Source organism: Hyalella azteca, unplaced genomic scaffold, assembly GCF_000764305.2.
Source record: "Hyalella azteca isolate HAZT.00-mixed unplaced genomic scaffold, Hazt_2.0.2 contig6244, whole genome shotgun sequence".
Lineage (NCBI taxonomy): Eukaryota > Metazoa > Arthropoda > Malacostraca > Amphipoda > Hyalellidae > Hyalella > Hyalella azteca.
The window spans coordinates 1-23034 of record NW_025936410.1 but is presented as its reverse complement, the minus strand read 5'-3'; the positions used below and the strand labels follow the sequence as shown (position 1 = coordinate 23034).

General features: G+C 37.7%; 1 protein-coding gene across 1 annotated transcript; it reads right to left on the bottom strand.

The window, feature by feature from the left end:
- Positions 1-5950: 5950 nt before the first annotated feature.
- On the bottom strand, positions 5951-10714 carry LOC108670414. Its single transcript, XM_018157889.2, has 7 exons — positions 10617-10714; positions 9361-9692; positions 8981-9053; positions 8323-8448; positions 7762-7906; positions 6484-6701; positions 5951-6310 (listed from the first exon to the last, which is right to left on the bottom strand). The coding sequence occupies exons 1-7, from the start codon at positions 10645-10647 to the stop codon at positions 6219-6221; spliced, it is 1017 nt and encodes a 338-aa protein (XP_018013378.2). The 5' UTR covers positions 10648-10714; the 3' UTR covers positions 5951-6218.
- Between the last annotated feature and the right edge of the window lie 12320 nt (positions 10715-23034).

The following is a 23034-nucleotide window of genomic DNA, read 5'->3' as shown; positions in this document are numbered from 1 at the left end:
CTTAACCTGTCTATCATGCAATGCAAGTTATTAGTGTGCTCATGCGATGAATGTTTTAATTATACAGACGGAAGCGTAGCTGCAAAACTGAGCACATGTCGGGAAATTGACATGATCAGAAATTTGGTTCTTTGTGACGATGATGGATGATGGAACTAGAACATTATGAACGAGTTGAGTATACAAGACTATATATACTATCTTAAATGAATAGCATATCCTTAATGAAACGAGATTGTAGGGAGATTGATTTCAGTACTGAATTCTTAAAATGGTGATGAATGAAGGTGGGTATGAGAGGATACACGAGGCACGCTGCACATTGGTGGGCATTTCATCGTCAGTGAGTTGAAGCGGAAAAGGTGTTGGGGAAATTAGGGATCACGGTTAATATAAAGCTAGCCTATAACTGCTTCAGTGAATGTCCAGGGAAGGTAGTCAGTTGGAGCATAAATAAGGTTAGCACATCGAACGCATACATAAATAATATTATTTCATACTTCAAACCTGTATATCCGCTTGACATGAGTAACCGGAGCAATACTGTCACAAGCCGACTTAATTCCCAAATAGGATACGTTCTAGTGAGCGCAAAATGGCTTGCACCACGTACGATAACTTTGAAATGTTTTCTGTCGCGTACAAACGTCCTCAGGTTGCTACACCCAATAGTTTACGAAAATTTTAAGTTGAAAGTTATGTTCCCGGAGAGTGACATACGGCGGTAGAAGGTTAAGGTTTTATAAAAAGTACAGAATATAGTCAGCTGAGATATTTTAAAAGAAATATTAAACTGCCTAGTAAGACATGCACTTACCCTGCGCCATGCCTCGATCTACTGCTTGGGAAGACTGAACCGTTGGCAAACATGAACACATTACTATAATACTAACTGTCATGAATAACTGAAATCGACGCTGAAACGAGGAAACAATCCTAAAACCAATTAATTAAATCTTTGTACGAATAACCGTAGACTTTACAACTGAGCAGAGTGTCATAACTAAACATATTTAAAAGTATCTCATTTTTAATTCAAAACTGTGATACTATCAAGGGAGATTGCAATTTACGAAATAATTTCCTACACGACTCAAAATTTCCTTCTCTATAAATAAAATTATGTTCGAGAAACGTGAGGAACAATTGATACAGATATGGTAATGTAACTTGTGGATGGCCTTGAAGGAAAGTAAAATTTTGAAAGAAGTCTGAGAGCCTCATACCTCCATTAAGTCAACGGTATTGCATTAATGATATCAGTTCTGCTCGTAATGATATCAAAAGCTGTACGACAGCACAAGCACCTGTTCACATACAGCCGTTAATATTCATACGATAGTATAGTACAAATATATCAACAGTTATACACTCAAAAAATATTTCTCAGAACTCACTGCAGTGAGGGAGAGAGAGCGCATTTTCTCGTCGGCGAAAACGTAAAGTCGCGGACGGACAGACAGACAGACAGACGGACAGACGGATGGACGGACATGGCGAGAAAAATAGCACCTTTTTTCATAAATGAGAAATCGTCGTTGGATCTCTAGCCAGAGTGTTGCAGTTCTACTACAGATATGTGACGTGACTGACGCCCAGAGCAGGGGCCGTAACTTTAAAAAATTAACGATCGTGACTCCGTCAGCCAATCACTGAGTGCTTTTTAATCTGAACAAGCAATAATAGACATGAAATCAGCCGTTAATTACGTGCATGGAGGTCGCTACATGTATTAACCGAATTTGTATAGTATGGTCCCAAAAACCGTACTATCAAAAATAGTTCCGAGTTCTTAACTTCGTCAGCCAATAACCGATAACTTTTTAAACTGAACCCACCAATCACAGACGAGAAATCGGAGTACTTAAGTGAGTTTTGATAATACGTCCACCGAGCAGGACGATATCTCGGTTAGAGTAACCTTTTGAACGAGGGGCGCGTGTTGTTTGTGGACCACGACGGGCAGGCAGGCTGCTAGGTGCTGGTGGTGGATGTCTGCCAGCAACGCCGCTGCAGCGTCCACTTCTGGCGCCGGTTTTGGGACGGAAAACCACGAGCTGCTACAGAAATTTCGTTCGACCGTTCATTATAAATTTATAATTTAAAAGAAAATAATCAAATGATCTACGTACTGTTTTGATTAATATTTCTAATTTAATTTACAAATTAAAGTACTAAAATTGTTCACAGTTATTTTCTCACCTTGCGACCGTCACATGAGCCAAGAGAACGGCAACTGCTAGACGAGACGTCAGCATGGTTAGATTTCAAAATCAGATACTTAGTCTTGAACGCATGAAACTCGTTAAATAAAGACTACAGTAGACCTACGATCAGCAAACTATGAAGATCTATGATCAGCAACATGCTCTCTGTGAGTACGAAGAATTCGCGGTCTTTTAACAGATAAACTTATTTTTTACAAACGGTTCTTCATTGGCGAATTAAATTGCATAACCCGAGATCGTCTCAGCAAGAAATTGATGCATGAATCACAAAACATTTTTTTGGTAAACGTAAGTGGGAAATGAATTTTTCCGAGTCAATTGATATAATTAATTTCAAATTTCAAATAGACGAAAGCCTTACAAGGATACAAATCTGCGATTAATGTTTGCGTAGATGTGAGTTAAGTTAATAATGTTAAAACAGAAACCTATATTTTGATGAACTAATTTTGAAAAAGTTTCTGGGCAGATTATCTTGAAGTGCTTCTCCTCATCACAGCTGAGCTCCTTACAGCAATAATTCTCAGGACATATTGGCTCAACTACCACACTAACAACTCGCTAACTCTGGGAATTTTAATGAGACTCTTAATGAGACTATTAATTCGGTTCTCACGGAGAAATTGCACGTATCATTGATACCACACATTAGGGCGATTTTCTGGTGGGAGCTGAACTCTCATCAATCGGCAATAATAATAACTAACATTTATCATGGGAAGAATCGGTAGCGATTATCTGCCATCCATCTTCTGTGAACAAGTCACGAAAAGTACAAGAATCGGCGACAGGCCACATATATATAGGGCCTACTCTTCAGCGCCGACATCACTATGATATGATATGTTATGTTAAATCTTTTCCCGACCGCCAGAACTCATTATTAACAGTGGTGTCAGCAACAGGGCAAAATTTGAAATCAAAATTGCATCAGGAGACTAAAGGTTAGTCTTCTCTAAGATGGCAAACAAGTAATTCGTTAGCTTCTCACCATTTCAAACACTCGAGATAACCTAGTCGACTATAATTGTTATCAAATGAAGAAATAACATTTGTTTTAGAGACGACATCGAAAGGTTTTCATCCAGATATTAAATTCCGCACCTTGCAAACATTTTAGATAATCGTCGAGTGAAACCTTGACTTATAAAACGATAAGTTCATCATCATCATCGTGCTGTTAATGGGAGACGTTTAAGTGAGTAATTTATATTTTTGATAACATCTACATATTTAAAGGAATTTTCGATTGATTTATCGTGCATGTAAAGAAAATGCAAATAAAAATCCCTTGATGTGAACATGAAATATATGTAATAATTTGCAGTAGGATGCCACGCATATTTGATTATTCAATAAGATGATAGTTTTAAATAATTACAATCAAATTTAAGATATTATTTATTTGGTATAAAGACTTATAAATGGAAAAATGAGACGCGGTACTTTTTAAATCTATTATTAGTTTGTTTAAAATTACTGGACCTTATTTGTATTCTATAAAACTTTAACCCTATGGAACTGGACGCACGATTACACGGATATTTGAATTATTCATCTTATCATTACCAAGCAGTATAAAATAATTTATGCGCAAATCACCACACACAGTAATTATTCATCACATATATTGATATATAGTTCAATACTTGATGTTATTGAAAATATTACAAGACAATATCTAACTAATATCGTGCTTTATTTGCAAGTTGCTGATCTAACTGAGATATTTTACTGCCTTCGTGGTTTAAAAAAATTGAAAGAAGGTTGTCCGAAATTTTCCTTCGCAGGAGGCAAGCCTCTATTATAATGCTCATGTACCAACATTAAGAAATGATTAAAACTAATAAAGAACGTTCAGTCAGATTAATTTTATTGCTAATTTCTGTAGTAACAGATTCGTAGTTGATAATAAATGTTGAATTCATTAGGTGGAATCAGTTCATACAAGCAAATGTAAAAGTCTCGCCTCAACAGTTAGTTTCTTTGCCTCCTCAATGCAAGATACTCGAAGAAAGATTTGCGTCCGAGAAGATGCATAAAGAAAGATTCGCTGAAAGAAGAAAGATTCGCTGTCAAGATGCATACTAGAAAAAAAACGACGGCGAACTTGAAATAGCTATTTCAAACTATCGTCAGTCTTGAAAATATCCGGTCAAATGACAATATTTTAGATCTTCTGTGAATAAGTCACGAAAAGTTCAAGATTCGGCGACAGGCCACACCAGGCCTACTCTGTAGCGCCGACATCACTATGTTATATTATGTTATGTTATTAAGGCTAAGATACACACACTCGGATACACTCGTATCGAGACCTTTAATTGGATATAGAGACCTTTAATTGGACCGAGTGAATTATCGCCTCATTTCATTGCAAATAAGTGCACATTTAGTTCTTTTAGATGTGAAATGCAGCGGACAAATTTGTTAATTTAAAAGTTCCCAAAGTCAAGTGCAAGTTAAAAATCGCCAGGGTTTGTGAAACAATATAGCACTCAGATTTTAGGCTAGATTGGATCAACTTAATTTAGGTAATAGAAAGCAAGGTTATAATTCGCTTTAGTCCCGCCACTTAAACTTTAAAGTGCTTACGCATAGGCAAGAGAATTGACGAAGCAATGAATTCAATTAAATTTCCGAAGGATTACGTTCTTAATCCATATGGGATTATAAATTAGCAACTTAATTAAGCGAGCGCGCCACATTGTAGAAAGATAGTTGACCACCAGGCGCCCAGTAACTTAGAAGTTCTACACAAATGTTGTGCTGAACAAAATTGAAGACCACTTTAAGTTTGCACGGTAAGCAAATGATTTTAATGGTCGACCATAGACACATAGTTTGCACATGTGGGATTGACCAAAAATCCAGCTCTCGCTAAGTCCTTTGGCTCCTATATAATTTATAACAGAGCCTCGACTACTTCTTAGGCGTTGTGCTTTAGGAAGTCAAGTTGGTGAATATTTCCCAATAAGGTAAATCTCGGCGTGCGGGTGATTAGTTTGGTTAAATGCAACATCTTGAAGCTTGGTGATTGGTGATTGGCAGGTGGCAAGGAGGTATGATCGATATGTCCAGTAAGATAGACAAGTGATAGGTGATTGGCAGGTGATTGGGTGATTGGCAGGTGATGGGTGATTGGCAGGTGATGGGTGATTGGCAGGTGATGGGTGATTGGCAGGTGATGGGTGATTAGCAGGTGGTCCGTATGGTAGATTCCGAGTTCCATTGAAATTAATTAGGCCCTGCAATGGCTTAGGTCACAAATTGATCAGAGCTTTAGGGTGGAGTGATAGATCCCTACATTAAACTTTCGCACAGACAAACAATGTGCATCGTGCTTGGGGTTATATATATTTAGATTCATATAGTTTCTAAGAGAATATATGTTGGGAAAATTAGAGTAGTTATAGCATATTATCAAATCTATTTCTAGTTATTATGTGAGCTGTTTCCGTACATTTTTTGGAATCTTTGTATGAACAATTACAAGTAATTGCATATTTCCGAGTATGAACGCCTTCAAGAACAGACTAGACGAAGCTATGCAGGAGCATATGTTCAGTCTTAAAATGCCTAGCAAATTACGGACCAGGCAATAAGTCCAGCTGCTATCTCAATCAATCGCCAGTTAAGGAAAGATCGGGTTCCAAATGCCGGATCCCTTGCGGAATCAAGTCACGAAAAGTACAAGAATTAGCAACAGGCCATGTGCCAACACTTCTATTCTATTTCTTCAGTGCCGACACTTCTGTTCTATTCTGTATTTAAGTATTTTCAGAGTTGAACATTCTATTTAGACATGTTTGGCTTTGAAAATATCATTTTTTATTTCGAACTTCTTTAAATTTTAGGATCCCTAGCTGTCTAATAACTATATTATCTATAATATATTTAAATATATTTAACATATAACATGTACTGTAGTTATACAATAAGTATTTAATAACTATGTAGTAGTCCTGTGCGCACACGGACGCGCAGAGCCTACAACAAGGGTAGCTTGGAGACACACAGCTCCTGTGGGTGCTGACGGCTCAGACGCCTGGGCTCTGGGGACCCAGGTTCTGACACCTCCTCTGCGAAAGACAGTGTTATGTGTCATAAAATCATTCTACGGAGTACTTTCACATATGGAAAAATTTTATATTTTTTAAACATTATCGGAGAAAAAAAGGAAATGAATTTTAGAACCTAAAACATTTCTTTAGTCGTTGGATAAAAAAGTTCATCAGCGTTGCAATGGACTCACCAGCTTCCCTATAACGCCGGGGACTACAAGACCCAGGAAAGATTGTGGGTTCCTTCATGCGGTCAGCGTTGAGCATGTGCAGCCTGGCGCCGTCCAGAGCAGCAGCGCTGAAGACGAGCGCGCCGTCGCTGCCGTGGCGGTAGCCTTCGCTGCTGATCACCGAGACCGTCTCAGGATAGCTTACGTCGTCGGAGAAATCTTTCCACTTATTGCGTATGCTGATCAGAACGTGAAGTAAAGTTGATATTACTGGTAATGATATAGTCATGTTATTAGTAATGAAAGTGAATGATATTAGCTGAAAAGTGAATGATAGGAAAGTAGCAATCGGCTGATCAAAACGTGAAATAAAGTTGATATTTCTGGTCATGATATAGATACGTTATTAGAATTTAATGCCGTAAAGTGAATGATAGAAAAGTAGCAATCGGCAATATGAAAATCCGATTACCTATAACATCGAGGAATATATAAATTAAAAAATAAAGGAAGTGTTTCTTGATCAATTTACGGTTTATCAGAACCGGAGTTTGATCAATCATCGAGACTAAATAATCTTTTAAATATTGAATCCGAGATCATGCATAATGTACGGTGCTATAATTGATAAGTGAAGTAATGTAAATATGCTGGAGTTTTTCTTGTTAAATAAAGTTGATATTGCTGGTCATGATATAGTTAAGTTATTAGTATTTAATGCCGTAAAGTGAATGACAGAAGAATAGCAATCGGCTGATCAAAACGTGAAATAAAGTTGATATTTCTGGTCATGATATGATTGGCAGGTGGCAGGTAGGGATGCTACACAGGTGATGGTGATAGGCAGGTATAAAGTCTTTTAAAAGGCAAAATGAGACGCTATTATTAATTTGTTGTTTTAAAGGCCGAGTGGATGTAGAATCCTTAATTCTACTAACGATGTCGTTATTAGAATTGAATACTGAGAAGTGAATGATACCAAAGGAGCAATCGGCAATATAAAAATCCGATTACCTATAACATCGAGGAATATTTAAATTAAATGAAGTGTTTCTTAATTGATTTACGGTTTATCAGAACCGGAATTTGATAAATCCTCGTGAATAAATAGACTTTAAATGTTGAATGCGAGATCACACATAATGTAGGGGGCTTATTGATAAGTGAAGTAATTTAAATATAATAGGGTTTTTCTACCCATTCGCAAAAACAATTTTTCCGATACTAAAATTATATTAATCAATTTTTTTTGTTAGTATGATCAATATGAGAGATGCATATAATGAGTTGCTTGCTCACCTCGGCTTAATAAATACAAAAAGTATTATACAGATGACAATCAGAACCACGGCAATCACCACGACCGAAGTCCACAAAAGTCCGTGGCCGTGGGCCTCCTCGAATTGCGCTCCCAGTTTAGAACTTATTTCATCCTCGTCTCTACCTTGAAGTGGATTTACGACAAGAAAGTATTACTAAACTCTATTAAAAATGAATGTTTGTGAATCCCTTTTATAAACCTAAGCACCACCAAAATTATCTTATCACACATCATAAATTACAATGTCGTATTAAATATGCGAAGAAATGTTCGCATGGAAAACACAAACTCTAGATAGATAAGAGTTAAATTAATCATCATGACAAGGAACTATATGACAGTCACGATCCCAACTCTCATGGTATGTATTAAATAAGGCATCATGACGAGAAAATATTAGTCACGATCTCAACTCGCTAGGTAAGCATTAAATAAGGCACCTTGACAATAAAATACCTCAGTCAGGATCCCAACTAACCAGGTATGTATTAAATATAGGCATCTTGACAAGAAATACCTCTGTCACGATCTCAACTCACCTTTAAGTCCAGAGTATAGTTTAGGAGGGCAATCGTACGAGACCGTGAAGTTGTTATACGCCTGCGGATGTAACCACACGACTTCATCGCCCGTTTTGGGCTCATCGGGTGTATCCGCTGTCGACCCTGCATGTCCCAATGAGAATCCAAATGAACAGCGCAAGAATTTGGGCCATAATACGTTTAAATGCTACGAGTTGTGCGCAGTCTAAAAAATTTTCAATCACTTTTTGCAACGTCTTTGTGGTTTTTATATAAACAGGGTTTAAGGTTTGTTTTACTTGCATTTTCTTATTATCGACCAATGAAGATTCATATTACTTCAGCGCAATCGTGGATAACTGATGAATGAGGAGCATTATCCTATTTACGGGACTTTGTACTTATTTCGATCCAAATCTCATTTTTGAGTAGTATCGATCCATATTTCATTACTCAATACATCTCGGAACTTGACAATGAATATCGATACATTCGGAATGTTGTTAACATATTAAAAATGTTTTTCGGTAACCTGATTTTCGATCTCCCAATGTAAACGACAAATATAATCCGAATTATTGACATAAATTAGAAAATGATCAACAAAACTAATTCTCTGGCCTGCAATCAAACTTGCTTATAAATTAATTGCATAACATAAAAAATAAAAGCTTACTCGAGAGATGCTTCGGCTTGTCCAAGGACAGGATGGAGGAACGGTTCTGCCACTTCACAAGCAGCTTAGTTCTCTGTTGGATCCGTGGTTTGGAAATTGCAGCATTTAAGTGGAATATCAGAATGACAGTAATAATATAGCAAAATAGCTGAAATATTTGATGGTCCTCCGAATAAGTAGCATGAAGATAATATCAGGTAATTCATTACATGGCCAACAATCATTTGCGAGTAAATTGCAGGTAGAGGTTAATTTCCTTGCTTGCTAACGACAGTAATAGAAGTCTAAACATAACTTAGAATCATTATCAACTTATAGTTACATTTTAATATTATCCTAATTTCGCGTAAAGTAACAAGGAAGTGTACATGTTTACATACTTGCTCTTCCTCAACTCGCTCCACGATAAGCTTCTCACAAAAAGGCTGTCTCATGTTGCTCTGCTCGCTTATCTGACTGGTTTCTCCGGAGTTAGGACTGGAGAACCCAACAATTAGGCACATTCCCCCCGTGGCGTTAATTGCCGGCGATGAAGTAATCATGAATTGAAAAACTAATGAATGACTTCGAGCTGCCTCGGCCTGGGCACATGTCGAACTTTTCATTTCGAGAGGGCCTGGCTCAGCAGCACACACGAATATCACGGCCTGAGGGTTGCTTGTATTTAGGGGGAGGAAGAAGTTGTCAAGGGGCGAGGCGTAGATGGGGCAGTCTGTTGATGCAGTAAAATAAAATTTTATACTCTATAAGTTTTTACGAAATATGCTGAGGGAATTTCATGTTTAGGTGGTAAAAGTAGCATTGGAACTGTTGTAAATTTGTGAACAAAATTAATTTGGAACCGTCATTGAGGAGAAATAAACTATGATGGTTTTTCAGACATTGTATGGGTTTATTGCGGAACACTAATAAAATCAAATCAACTTAAGATCCCATTCAAATTTATTAAACACCATCGATATTACCACGTTTTTCTTAGCTTCGTTTCGTGTCTGTCTGTCTGTCATTAAAAATTCAGACCTTAATTCAGAGCACTTTTGAACATCCTAGAAACTTGAAATTCGGCATGCATGCTAATTATGCTGCCTAACAATTCAAGATTTGATCATCAGAAGTAATGATAAAAAAAATTAGAAAAAAAGGAAAAAAATTAAATTTCACTGTTGGGAATCGAGTTTTTTGTCGAACATCCAGACTTGCCAACCCTAGAAATTGATTTGAATTGCTAAAATTGCTAAACTAAAAAGTATAAAATAAATAAATATAAAACCATTTTTTAAAACCAAGTTTTTCTGGTTTTACAAAACTAAAAATGATGAAATAAAACAAATAAAAAGCTTTTAAAAACCACGTTTTCGCAACGGACAAAAAAGAAAAACATTTACTCTCACATAACATTAAAGTTATGTAAAATGTTATGCAATGTTATGTAGGAGTAAATGTTTTTCTTTTTTGTCCGTTAAAAGAAAACGTGTTTTTTTTTTAATTTTTTATTTGTTTTATTTTTCAGTGAGCATGCAGCCGCATTCTAGAATCATCTAATTGCAACAATGAATGTGTATCAAAACGCACCCAATCACTTCCATCCACTTTTACTCAGGTAAATTCAACTGGGAATGATTAGTTATAAGTTTACCGTGCACACAGTCGAACATGACCGCGGCCATACGAGCGCTGGAGACTCGCACCACAGCCTCCTTGCTGAGGACTCCGCTGACGCTGGCCTTTGTGGCCAAGACGTCCTGGGACCTGCGGTAGCGATGGAGGCTGAGGCGTGAAGCTTATGGTTTCTCATGGTTTTAATTCATAAAGCAACGGGTGAAAATATATAGCTTAAAGGAGGAAATAACGATGAGCTATGACCAGCTTTCTGAGACCAGCTATGGAACTGGTCTCTAAAACATGTATGGAACAGTTCGTCCGTGGCTGGCGACATAAGAGAGAAGCGCTTTGTCGTGCGTCACTATGCGCATGTGTAACACACAAATTATGAACTTATGGTGAATACGCGCCTTTGATTTATCAAATATCATCCTTTAATCAGGGTGAATAAATATCGTAAAAAATTAATATGAAGTTTGTTAGTTCTTTGGCCACTTTTTCAAATGAGCCAACTCAAAGTTATAGTCATGTGAAAGTTATAGTCATAAATAGGATTCAAAAATAGGTTGAAATTGAATATGCGCATAAACATGCAAAGTGCGACAATGGAAACATTACGCTAGAACCTAAAGTTCAATGCATTCTAAGTAAGAACAATACATAAAAATAAGCATCTGATGTATTCATTGCTCCCAATTGTTCAAATAAATTTCGTAGCTTCATGAACACAATCAGAGAAGAGTTATGAATCCCTGCATTAATGCAATGCCATGGCTTTACGCTATTTTCAAACCCAAATCTACAAAAACTTACTTTCATGTGTTGATCATTTTTAACAGCAAGACAATTGCTGATGAACCATGAAAATTCCTGAATACATCTTGACCAAAACCAGGCATTTTTTACTTTTTTAATAAGAAATGATAATCTTTACCATAGACCGGTAAAATCATAAAAAATATTAATGCGAAGTGATATTTATGAGTCAAACATATTTTGGGGGGAATCATCAAAATGCGAATATTTCTTTCTCCGTTTATATCAAGGGCAATGAGGTGAGAATAAAAAATTTCTAACCTGATAGATTTCTGCCAATTGTAAAAGTTTTACCGTACGAAAACCTCTCTATCAGTGAAGTGCGCTGAGATGGTCCACCATTCCAAGAGGTGTTCCTCCCCAGCTAGGCGGTGGGCGTCAGACGCGTTGGTTGGGACTGGTGAAGGGTCGGGCAAAATTTTTCCAAAAACCGCCCGCGGAGATGAAATTTTGGAAGATCTGAAATTAATGGCTTAATGATATGAGGATAAATTTAATTTTTAAATGCCCGCTTGACAATTTATGGACCCAAATGTGAAGTACAGATGTTTATTTCTCAGGTCGCAATAATGTTAAACTAGTGTATGAATAAATTAGAGAAATAGATACTACATGAAAAAGTTTCTAATCACATAAAAAAATCCTCGGAAAAGTTGTTACCTTCTATTTCTGGAGGAGTTTGGTTCTCCTGAGAGCACACCAGAGAAGTAGTTTTGGAAGTTCGCCAGCTTCTCTTTAAGGTTCACCACGACGGTCCTACGAAAATATCATAAATGTGCTAAAATCTGACGTATCTCTGAAAATAGATAATTCAAATTGGAAGAGCATGCTATAGAAAAAATTATCCAGTATTTATGAAGTGTACTATTTAATAGTTTTATTATTAATGGATTAATAACAAGCTGTGATGACCTAACATAGATATTAAATTTTTTTCGATACATCGTACTCACCGATTGTTTGTAAATGTGAAGATGATACTAATGTCTACATCGTGTGTGTTGCGATCCACTCTTGATGAGAGAATCGAAAGGACGAGAGGTGACGATTTCATGACGTAGGAAGGAGTGATGTGTGACGTTGTGTTGGGTATGAGAGGATACACGAGGCACGCTGCACATTGGAGGGCAGTTCAGTTGAAGTTTGAAAAGGTGGTGGGGAAATTACGGATCACGGTTAATACATAGCTTGACTGCAACAGTTTCAGTGAATGCCCAGGGAAGGTAATCAGTTGAAGCATAAATAATGTCGAGATCGAAAGCATACATGAATAATATGCGTTTAAAAATTACTTTTTAAATACAACACTTCTGAATAATCCAGTATCTCCGATGTTACACATGCATGTACAATGAATTTCTAATTTTAATATCAAACGATACAAAAATTAATTTTTAAATTTTATTTTAAAAAGTAAAAAAAATCAAAATTATTTATTCGGTCAATGGATTCATGCATTGCCTCTGACTTTACGCACGTGTGGGAAATTTCAGATCGATTGGACAGGTAGAAGTGTGTTGAATATCGATTATAAGATTTGTAGCAGACAAACAAACAAACAAACAAGAAGTGAAGTCTATAATGAAGTCACGAAAATGAAGATCTCGGAATTTCGTGAAAGTGTTGTAAAAATAGTATTTCATCCTTAGCCCTCTATATCCGCCTGACATGAGTAACCGGAGCAATATTGTCACAAGCCGACTTCCCTAGAACGCAAAAAGGATTTGCGTTCTAGTGAGCGCAAAATGACTTGCACCACGTACGACAACTTTGAAATTTTTTCTTTTGCGTGCAAACGTCCTCAGTTTGCTACACTCAATAGTTTGCGTATAATTTAAGTTGAAAGTTATGTTCCCAGAGAGTGGTATACGGCGGTAGAAGGTTAAGGTTTTATCAAAAGTAGTGAATAAAGTCAGCTGAGATATTTTAAAAGAGACATTAAATTGCCTAGTAAGACATGCACTTACCCTGCGCCATGCTGAACCGTTGGCAAACATGAACAAATTACTATAATACCTATTGCTCCACGTGAGAGTATCACACAGAAAGCCATGTTAAATTATAACAACTGTAAAAATATTAACAGTATTACTGATAATAGAGTTCATGATGAACACCGACGTAAGCAGAAATAAAGTGGGGCAGAGTTTGGAATAACTTGCGAAGCGAGCAATGGCGAACAGAATTATGGAAGGGCATTCGCATACCAAAATACGCAATAATCCGTGGTACGAATATCATATATTAATGTGATACATCTCACTATTATCTCTTGTAATAATGTCGTTCAAATTTAAAATTTATGATAATACATGTTTACTTTGAAGATTAATAATTGGGCTTCGGACTGCAATACAATACACAATAGAATAACATATTCAATATCCATTACGTTGACTTTTTATTCCTGACTGCGAAAAATGTTCCACTAACAGCACACTAATGACTCAAATTTCTAACTGCCGTCACATTCTACTCGGACTGAGACTTTTTCACGGTATAACGGTGTATGTATTTATTGTCATGTGCCTCCATACTCTATAAGTACAATTAAAATCCTTCTAGCGACATAAGGCAGAGAGTACTGGCTTATGTTCAGAGGTGGGCAGTATAGCGCGCTACATGTAGCGGCCGCTAGTAGCGGCCGCTACCATTTCACGACAATGAAATGGTAGCGAGCGCTACCATGTCACGAAAATTAACCAACAAAATTTAAATGAATGTGAAAGAGAATACCACTAGCATACACCAGCGGTGGCGACAGTGAGTGCACGTACAACTGACGACGTTGGACCACTCCTGGTCTTGCGACACTCGCTCCGGATGCTAGGCAAGCTCCCTGCATGTATGACCGGAAATGCAGGAAAGGCTTACGGGTTCTCAAGATAACTTCTTTATCTGCGCTGTGCCCTACGTCGGATCTCTCAGGATGAAACCTCATATATCCTGGAACTCATAAAATAATATTAATAATGAATTGTTATTATTAATTTTATCTAACATATGTGTAGAGTATGTTTCAGAAAAAAATGTAATCAAAGTTTATTGTGAAACAAAGGAAATTAGCAAAGCATTTTTCATCACTGTTCAAATTTTTCGAATTTCAAGAACGTAAATTCTCTTATTTAAGTGGTTTCTCAGGTTAGTTTTCAGAATTTAATACGAAATTCAACAGCACAAATGGCGCAATCGAGGTAGGATGAACGTATTTGCCATTGACAATTTAGAACATAAGCAGAGCTGGGCAGCGCTACTTTGAAATGTAGCGGCCGCTACCGCTACATGCTCTAAATGCAGCGGGCGCCACCGCTACCGCTACAGTAAAATGTAGCGCCGCTACATTAGCCGCTACAATAGCCAAAATTATTGGAAATCTCTAAATATTTATTGTTCTGCTATTGGGACTTACTCATATGCATTTAATGATAATAAAACATTTTCGAACCATATCAATGCAACTTTATTGCAATTAATCTAACCGAACTACATAGTACGTGTTAGATACAGTAAACAAAACTTACACTTATTTTTATGTTTTACCTTCCCTACATGGATGTCTACTTTAATCTACCAATCTCAAAAATTATCCACATATACATATAAAAAATCAGTCTTTATTTGTATATATATGTGGATTATTTTTGAGATTGGTAGATTAAAGTAGACATCCATGTAGGGAAGGTTAAACCTAAAAATAACTGTGTAAAAATAACTGTAAGCAAACTGAAACATGAAAAAATACATGTAAGTGGTAACTGGTAACAACTTAACAAGTAACAACTAACATGTTGACACTAGTAACAGGCTGCGGTTGACAACATTACAACGAAATCTTTCGTACAGTTTTATTCTGTAATTTATATTATGTATGTATCATGCTGGTTTTTAAATAATATTTAATACTATTAAGTAAAATCTAAAGGCTTTATCTATAAATGTAGCGGTAGCGCTGTAGCGGCAAAGCTTCGTATCGCTACTTAAATATGTAGCGGGCGCTATACCGCTACCGCTACATTGCCTTAAATGTAGCGCCGTTACCGCTACCGCTAATGAAAATGTAGCGGCCGCTACATGTAGCGCGCTATACTGCCCACCTCTGAACTAGGTGATGGGTGATTGGCAGGTGATGGGTGATTGGCAGGTGATGGGTGATTGGCAGGTGATGGGTAATTGGCAGGTGGTCCGTATGATAGATTCCGAGTTCCATAAAAATCAATTAGCCCTGAAATGGCTTATGTCAATTTAAATTGATCAGAGCTTTAGGGTGGAGTGATAGTTCTCTACATTTAACTGTCACACAGACAAACAATGCGCATCGTGCTTGCGGTTACATATATTTAAGTTCATCTAATTTGTAAAGAGAATATATGTTGGGAAAATTAGAGTAGTTATAGCATATTATCAAATCTATTTCTAGTTATTATGTGCGCTGTTTCCGTAGATTTTAGGAATCTTTGACTGAACAATTACAAGTAATTGCATATTTCCGAGTATGAACACCTTCAAGAACAGACTAGACGAAGCTATGCATGAGCATATGTTCAGTCTTAAAATGCCTAGCAAATTACGGACCAGGCAATAAGTCCAGACGAAGCTGTGCAGGAGCATATGTTCAGTCTTAAAATGCCTAGCAAATTACGGACCAGGCAATAAGTCCAGCAGCTATCTCAATCAATCGTTAGTTAAAGAATGATCGGGTTCCAAAGGCCGGGTGCCTTGTGAATCAAGTCACGAAAAGTTCAAGAATCGGTAACAGGCCATGGGCCTACACTTCTATTCTATTTCTTCAGTGCCAACACTTCTGTTCTATTCTATATTTAAGTATATTCAGGGTAGAGCCTTCTATTTAGACAAGTTTGGTTTATTATAATAGTGCTAACCGTATCATTTTTATTTCGAACTTCTTTAGATTTTAGGATCCCTAGTTGTCTAATAACTATATTATTTATAGTATATATAAATATATTTAACATATAACATGTAGTTATACAATAAGTATTTAATAACTATGTAGAAGTCATGTGCGCACACGGACGCACCGAGTCTACAACAAGGGGAGCTTGGAGACGCACAGCTCCTGTGGGTGCTGACCGCTCAGACGCCTGGGTTCTGGGGACCCAGGTTCCGACACCTCCTCTGCAGAAGACAGAGTTATGTGTCATAAGATCATTCTACTGCGTATTTTCACCTATGGAAAAATTTATATTTTTTAAACATTATCAGAGAAAACAATGAAATCAATTTTGGAACCTAAAACATTTTTTAGTCGTTGGACAAAAATGTTCATCAGCGGTACAATCAACTCACCAGCTTCCCTATAACGCCGGGGACTACAAGACCCAGGAAAGATTGAGTGTTCCTTCATGCGGCAGCGGTGCAATGGACTCACCAGCTTCCTTATAACGCCGGGGACTACAAGACCCAGGAAATATTGAGTGTTCCTTCATGCGGCAGCGGTGCAATGGACTCACCATCTTCCTTATAACGCCGGGGACTACAAGACCCAGGAAATATTGAGTGTTCCTTCATGCGGCAGCGCTGCAATGGACTCACCAGCTTCCTTATAACGCCGGGGACTACAAGACCCAGAAAAGATTGTGTGTTCCTTCATGCGGCAGCGGTGCAATGGACTCACCAGCTTCCCTATAACGCCGGGGACTACGAGACCCAGGGAAGATTGTGTGTTCCTTCATGCGGCAGCGCTGCAATGGACTCACCAGCTTCCCTATAACGCCGGGGACTACAAGACCCAGGGAAGTCGAATGTATCAACATTCATTTTCAAGTTGCAATTATAAGCATTGAACAATGAAGTTTTGGTAGGGATAAGTACATAATACATGTAAATGGGATAAAAAAGGAAATTCTGAAACAGAAAATGACTCTGAAAACTATTTCAAAGTTCAGTTCACGACAATTTCGGCTGCTTGCAAACAGATGCTGGAGTACAACCCCCATAGATGATGGTTCTATAGCAATCGTCGGTTGGTTATTATTGGACGGCACTGCATAATGACGATGCTGGTGGGTTCCTCCAGCACAGTGCGAGCGACGGTCTTGTGAGCTTAATTGTCTCAAGGGTTCCTTTGTCTTGTTTCCCTGTCTTACAGACTTAAGGCGGCAAATGAGACGGTCTCAATGTCGTGGTTGTTAGTCCAATTACTCCAATGTAGTCTAAATGATGAAGAATTCTACAACCTTCTTTGAAGCAAAATCGACAGACTATCCGTGCACTAAACCGTGCGTGGCGAATCACGCCAAATTTCTCTTGCACAACGATAAAATTCTACAAACAAAATTTATGCAATCGCTTTGGAAATTACAAATTTTATGACTGATCAGATACATGTGAACAAATACATCGACTAAACACAGTCAGCAACAACTGGGGGCATGACAATCTTTAGTGAAACTTAAAGGGCACTACGATACACTGTAATAATTATTAATAGAAAAGCTGATTGCCCAACATTCACGATCAGTCTAATGAAACAATAAAAATTAATACCTCCAAATGTCAGCTACGGGGCTTCCGAAGAAATAGAACAGATATATTCCTATTTACCCTACGACCTAATCTTGAAAATCTCTTGTAAGATTACTGCATAAGACTAAAAATCTTGAAATACTATGCAGCAAAAACTTGACAGTCAAGTTTCAAGTAAATTCAACAACCAAATGCCAGAGAGTCTGTTTGCTTGCAGTGATAATGACGTAATTCAATCGGAAATTACGTAATATATTGGCGCTCTGTAGGAACTGTCTCTTATACACATCTAGATGTGTATAAGAGACAGNAGGGATTGCCTATCCCGAACAACGCCAGATTAGCCTGTCTATTATGCAATCCAAGTTATTAGTGTGTTCATGCGATGAATGTCTTAATTATACAAAGGAAAGCGTATATATAGTTGCAAAACTGAGCGCACGTCGGGAAATTGACATGATCTGAAACTTGGTTCATTGTGATGAGGATGGATGATGGAACTAGAACATTTTGATCGAGTTAAGTATACAAGACTATACTATCTTAAATGAATAGCATATCCTTTATGAAACGAGATTGTAGGGAGATTGATTTCAGTACTGAATTCCTAAAATGGTGATGAATGTAGGGAAGATGATTTTCTCTATCATAAGGGAAGGAAGGAATCAAGTTTCAGTAATTTTCAATAGCGAGCAATGTTGGTTTTAACCTGCTTGTAAATGTAGAGGACAAATCCAACAAAAGAAATCGCAAACAAACCATGATATCAACGCTGAGAGCGAAAAAAGAGAATTTAAAACTTCAATTTTACGACCCATTTCCAAGATATATGAACAAAAACTCGTTTTGATCACGTAGATGTATGAACAAAAACTCGTCTACATCACGGAGATGCATGAAAAAATACTCGTTTTGATCACGAAGATGTATGATCAAACACTCGTGTAGATCACGGAAATGCATGAACAAAAACTCGTTTTGATCACGAAGATGTATGAACGATTACGTAAATTTATGACAAAAATTAATTTCGTAGATATATGAACAAACACTCGTGTAGATCACGGAAATGCATGAACAAACACTAGTTCAGATCACGTATAATGTCGAAGCTGAGGTCAGGTCCCGGAACCAGGAGAGCGACGCTGTGAGCCTGCGTGAGTGTGCGGGAGGCGTGCACCGCTGCTGCGCGCGTCCCCGGGGGCGCCAGCCACACGTAGTACGAACGAGTGCCCAGGAACCAGTCTGTGCCAGTAATTAAATGTAAGTAAATTAATTTATTTTAGTTAAATGTATTAAAATTAAACCAATTGAGAATTAGAAGTGAACTGAGAAGAATAACTATAGAAGAAAAATTGGAAAAACTGAGCGCAATACAGATTATTCTAAGGTTTGAAAATTTCTTTAGACATTTCAAGATAATAAATGATTTACTTTACATATACATTCGTAAGTTCAGCTATATTTGCCCTCTTCCAGTGGCACGAATGATGCTAACCTGATCGAGAGATGGTCGTGTAGATCCGTTCAGCCAGCATCATGTCGGCCATGATGATGTAGTACACGCACGCGCCTGCATCATGCTTCAGCACGTACGATGATGGCACAGATCTGCCCTCCAGAACTTCGTCCGACGTGTACACCACCACAGCGAGGCTTGAGCCACTCAATTCCTCCGTTATCTGCAATATTAAATGTTACTCTAATGTTAAATTAATAGCATGAATAAAGTGAAAGTTAGCATAATAAATTAACTCCTGATACATTGAAATACTGACGTCTAGATTAAATTATGTTACTCTGGCGATTTTTTCATCTACTTGCTCCTTTCCTATTGAATATCTCGTAATTTTTTATAGAAATTTTCAGCGTGGAGAGCCCCATCTGAATAAACTCCACGAAACGTTCGTCTACGAATAATTTGAGTTTCATTGAAGGGAATCATTTAAACTGTCATGAATAACTGAAATCGACGCTGAAACGAGGAAACAATCCTAAATAGGCTTTATCTATAAATGTAGCGGTAGCGCTGTAGCGGCAAAACTTCGTATCGCTACTTAAATATGTAGCGGGCGCTATACCGATACCGCTACATTGCCTTAAATGTAGCGCCGCTACCGCTACCGCTAATGAAAATGTAGCGGCCGCTACATGTAGCGCGCTATACTGCCCACCTCTGAACATAAGCCAGTACTCTCTGCCTTATGTCGCTAGAGGGATTTTAATTGTACTTGTAGAGTATGGAGGCACATGACAATAAATACATACACCGTTGTACCGTGAAAAAGTCTGAGTCCGAGTAGAATGTGACGACAGTTAGAAATTTGAGTCATTAGTGTGCTGTTAGTGAAACATTTTTTTCTCAGTCTCAGGTGGGTTTTCAACGTTCTAGCTCGTCTAGACCCGAATATGCTCAAAATCTCGGGGATACGACGAAAGGAATTTAATTAATATAAAATATTTACTAACATAACTAAATGCAACAATAGTACAGATAACTTCTCTTAGTTTTCATTACAATATAAAATACACTGGTTCATCAATACTATACCATGACGGGATATAATTCTGTATGGAGTGCCAAATAAGTTCTTTCCTCTACCAGAATAATGCAATAAATTTCCTTAAAAACTATCATTTGACTTCTAACGTAGGAGCGCTTAGAAAATTTAACGTATGTCCTTTTTCTTCAGGACACTCTGCTCTGGTCTTTTGTTCGGGAGCCGCGACGGCTGCTGCAGATCTCGGAATTTCGCTGTGATTCGCCCAAAGTGAATTTTTCCTAGCTCGTCGCACTAAAATAATTAACTTGCGTATTATCTTCCGATTCGCGGTATTTTTATTCAAGATTCAATGAAATTTTTCGATGAAGAAGTGCTTACATAATTTGGAAACCTGCGCATTTGACGTCCTGATCAAATGATCAAACCCATCGGCCTCGGGGTAGCTGGGCCAGACACCGCTATTGAAATCTACGAGTGTTACATACTTTCATTTTTCGATTGAGTTAGGTTAGTTAGTTTGCAGGAGCTTGGTTGTTTAAAACTGACTAAAAATCTTGTGTGCCCACACAAATAACCCCTCTAAATTCAACGCGATATGAACACGATTTCAAAGCGCCAGTTGTTGTAATGGTCCACTAATGGCCAATCCTGGAGTTGCGACTTAGGAGAGGGGTGATATATCAGTTTTTCCCGTTTTATTGCACAACACAGTACTCTGGACAAGCCATGCAGGTACTCATTTGTCAACTAGAATTTGATGAATGGCTGAGCTGGCGTTAGTGCGAGCAGTACCACCGCCACTAACATCATGGTTCAACCATGACTGACATCACCTATTTTATCGCAATATGGAACTACCATTACCTGCTACATAATAAGAGGCTTGTGGTCGCATCCGAATCAACGAGCGAATTTTTCCTAATCCGAAATAGAATCTTCGTTAATGATTCATGTTTAAATGCAGCCCCTAGACGCTCAATATTAGAGGACAATATTGCGGTTTTCCCCAAAACATTGAGCGTTTTGGGTCATAAACATTACTTGCGCAAAATATTGCCGGATAACAAACTTCTTCTGGATTTTACTGAGCTTTATAGAAGTTACAAGCTTTATGGGAGGCTGAATGCAAAGAAGATTATATTGATCGTTCGAAAAACGGGAGTAGTCAGGGACTAAGAGGTACTGATTGACACTGTGATCTCGGATGCATTTATCGTCGTCAATGCTATTAGTACCTAGTGTCTTGGGATCGAGATGACCGGTTACTTACGAAAGGGAAAATACTCTCAGTTCATTTGGTATTATTTGGTGATAAAACTTCCATCTCAATAAACCAAGGCTTGGACTATTTGTCCCTTTCTGATAGCCTTCTTACATTCTACGACTTTCTATCACATAATTATGACACAACCTGATTCAGGTTTGCTCGATATATTGACTTCTTGAAATTGTAGTATAGACTTTTGCGCAATATGATTGTATGTACGGTAGTGTGATTACACAATATACTACGCAATCTCTCAATATGGCTCCTAGCCGCTCAACAATATTGCGCAAACATAAATATTGAGCAATAATATTTAGCGTCTAGAGCAGTGCTTCTCAAACTTTTTCAGGCTGGCGCGCCCTTTGGCTCCTAGTGGATTTCTAGCGCCCCCCAACAGACATATACGCCTCTTTCTTGAAATTCAAGTATCAGGTAATATCTCCCAAACTAATGAACGCAGCTCTATGAAACTTGGAACACGTATTCATCAGAAATTAACGGTGATGTTTAGCTCGTAAATTTTTATTTAAATTTCACCTTCATTCGCGAGTTACGCGTATATAGCGAAACACGCCGAAATTCGCAGTGATCAAAGAATTTCTTCCTAACTATTGAACAGATTTGAACGAAATTTTGTATATACATTCCTAACTACCAAACGATGATTTTTTAGCTTATAAATTTTTTCTATTTTATCTTCGTTTGCGATTTTTTTTATTTCGCCGTCATTTTTGATTTCACACTTCCTTATATTCGGCCCGTATCGCCGGGTAATTTGTCACTTAAATTCGAGGCGATCAAGAAATTTCTTCTAAACTACAGAACAGATTTCAACGAAACTTTGTATATAAATACCTAACCTCTCAACGGTTATGTTTAGCTCGTGACAATTTTTCTATTTTGCTTTCGTTTGCGAGTTATACGGATATAGGAGGAACAACCGGCTTTTCTACCGGCCGGTTTAACCAAGCCGTATAACTCGCAAACGGAGGTGAAACGAAAAAAAATGTAAACATCACCGTTGCTGAGGTTAGGTATTTAAATACTAAGTTTCGTTCAAATCTATTCAGTAGTTTGGAAACAATTTCTTTATTATATACTGCGAATTTAAGCACGTATTGCTGTTTAAGCCACGAATGAAGGTGAAATAAAAAAAAAAAAACACTCTCGAACGAAGGCAGAATCGGAAAAATTTTCACGAGCTAAATATTACCGTTCGGTAGTTCGGATGGGTCGCCTGCGTCGAACCAGCCCTCGGTCGAACGGCAACTTGTCGAAGGACGATAAATTTTGGAACAGAACTATGCTATCTGAAACCTAACCTCAGATGCGGTGAATGTAAAATTACGTAATTTAACGATGCCCGGAAGTCAGATTCG

Coding starts and splice junctions, on each gene's coding strand:
- LOC108670414 (XM_018157889.2), bottom strand. CDS start 10,647: ATGGCCGCGGTCATGTTCGACTGTGTGCACG. Junction 9,054..9,360: donor AGCGAGTTGAGGAAGAGCAA/GTATGTAAACAT, acceptor CGGATCCAACAG/AGAACTAAGCTGCTTGTGAA. Junction 6,702..7,761: donor TTTGTATTTATTAAGCCGAG/GTGAGCAAGCAA, acceptor CGTTCTGATCAG/CATACGCAATAAGTGGAAAG.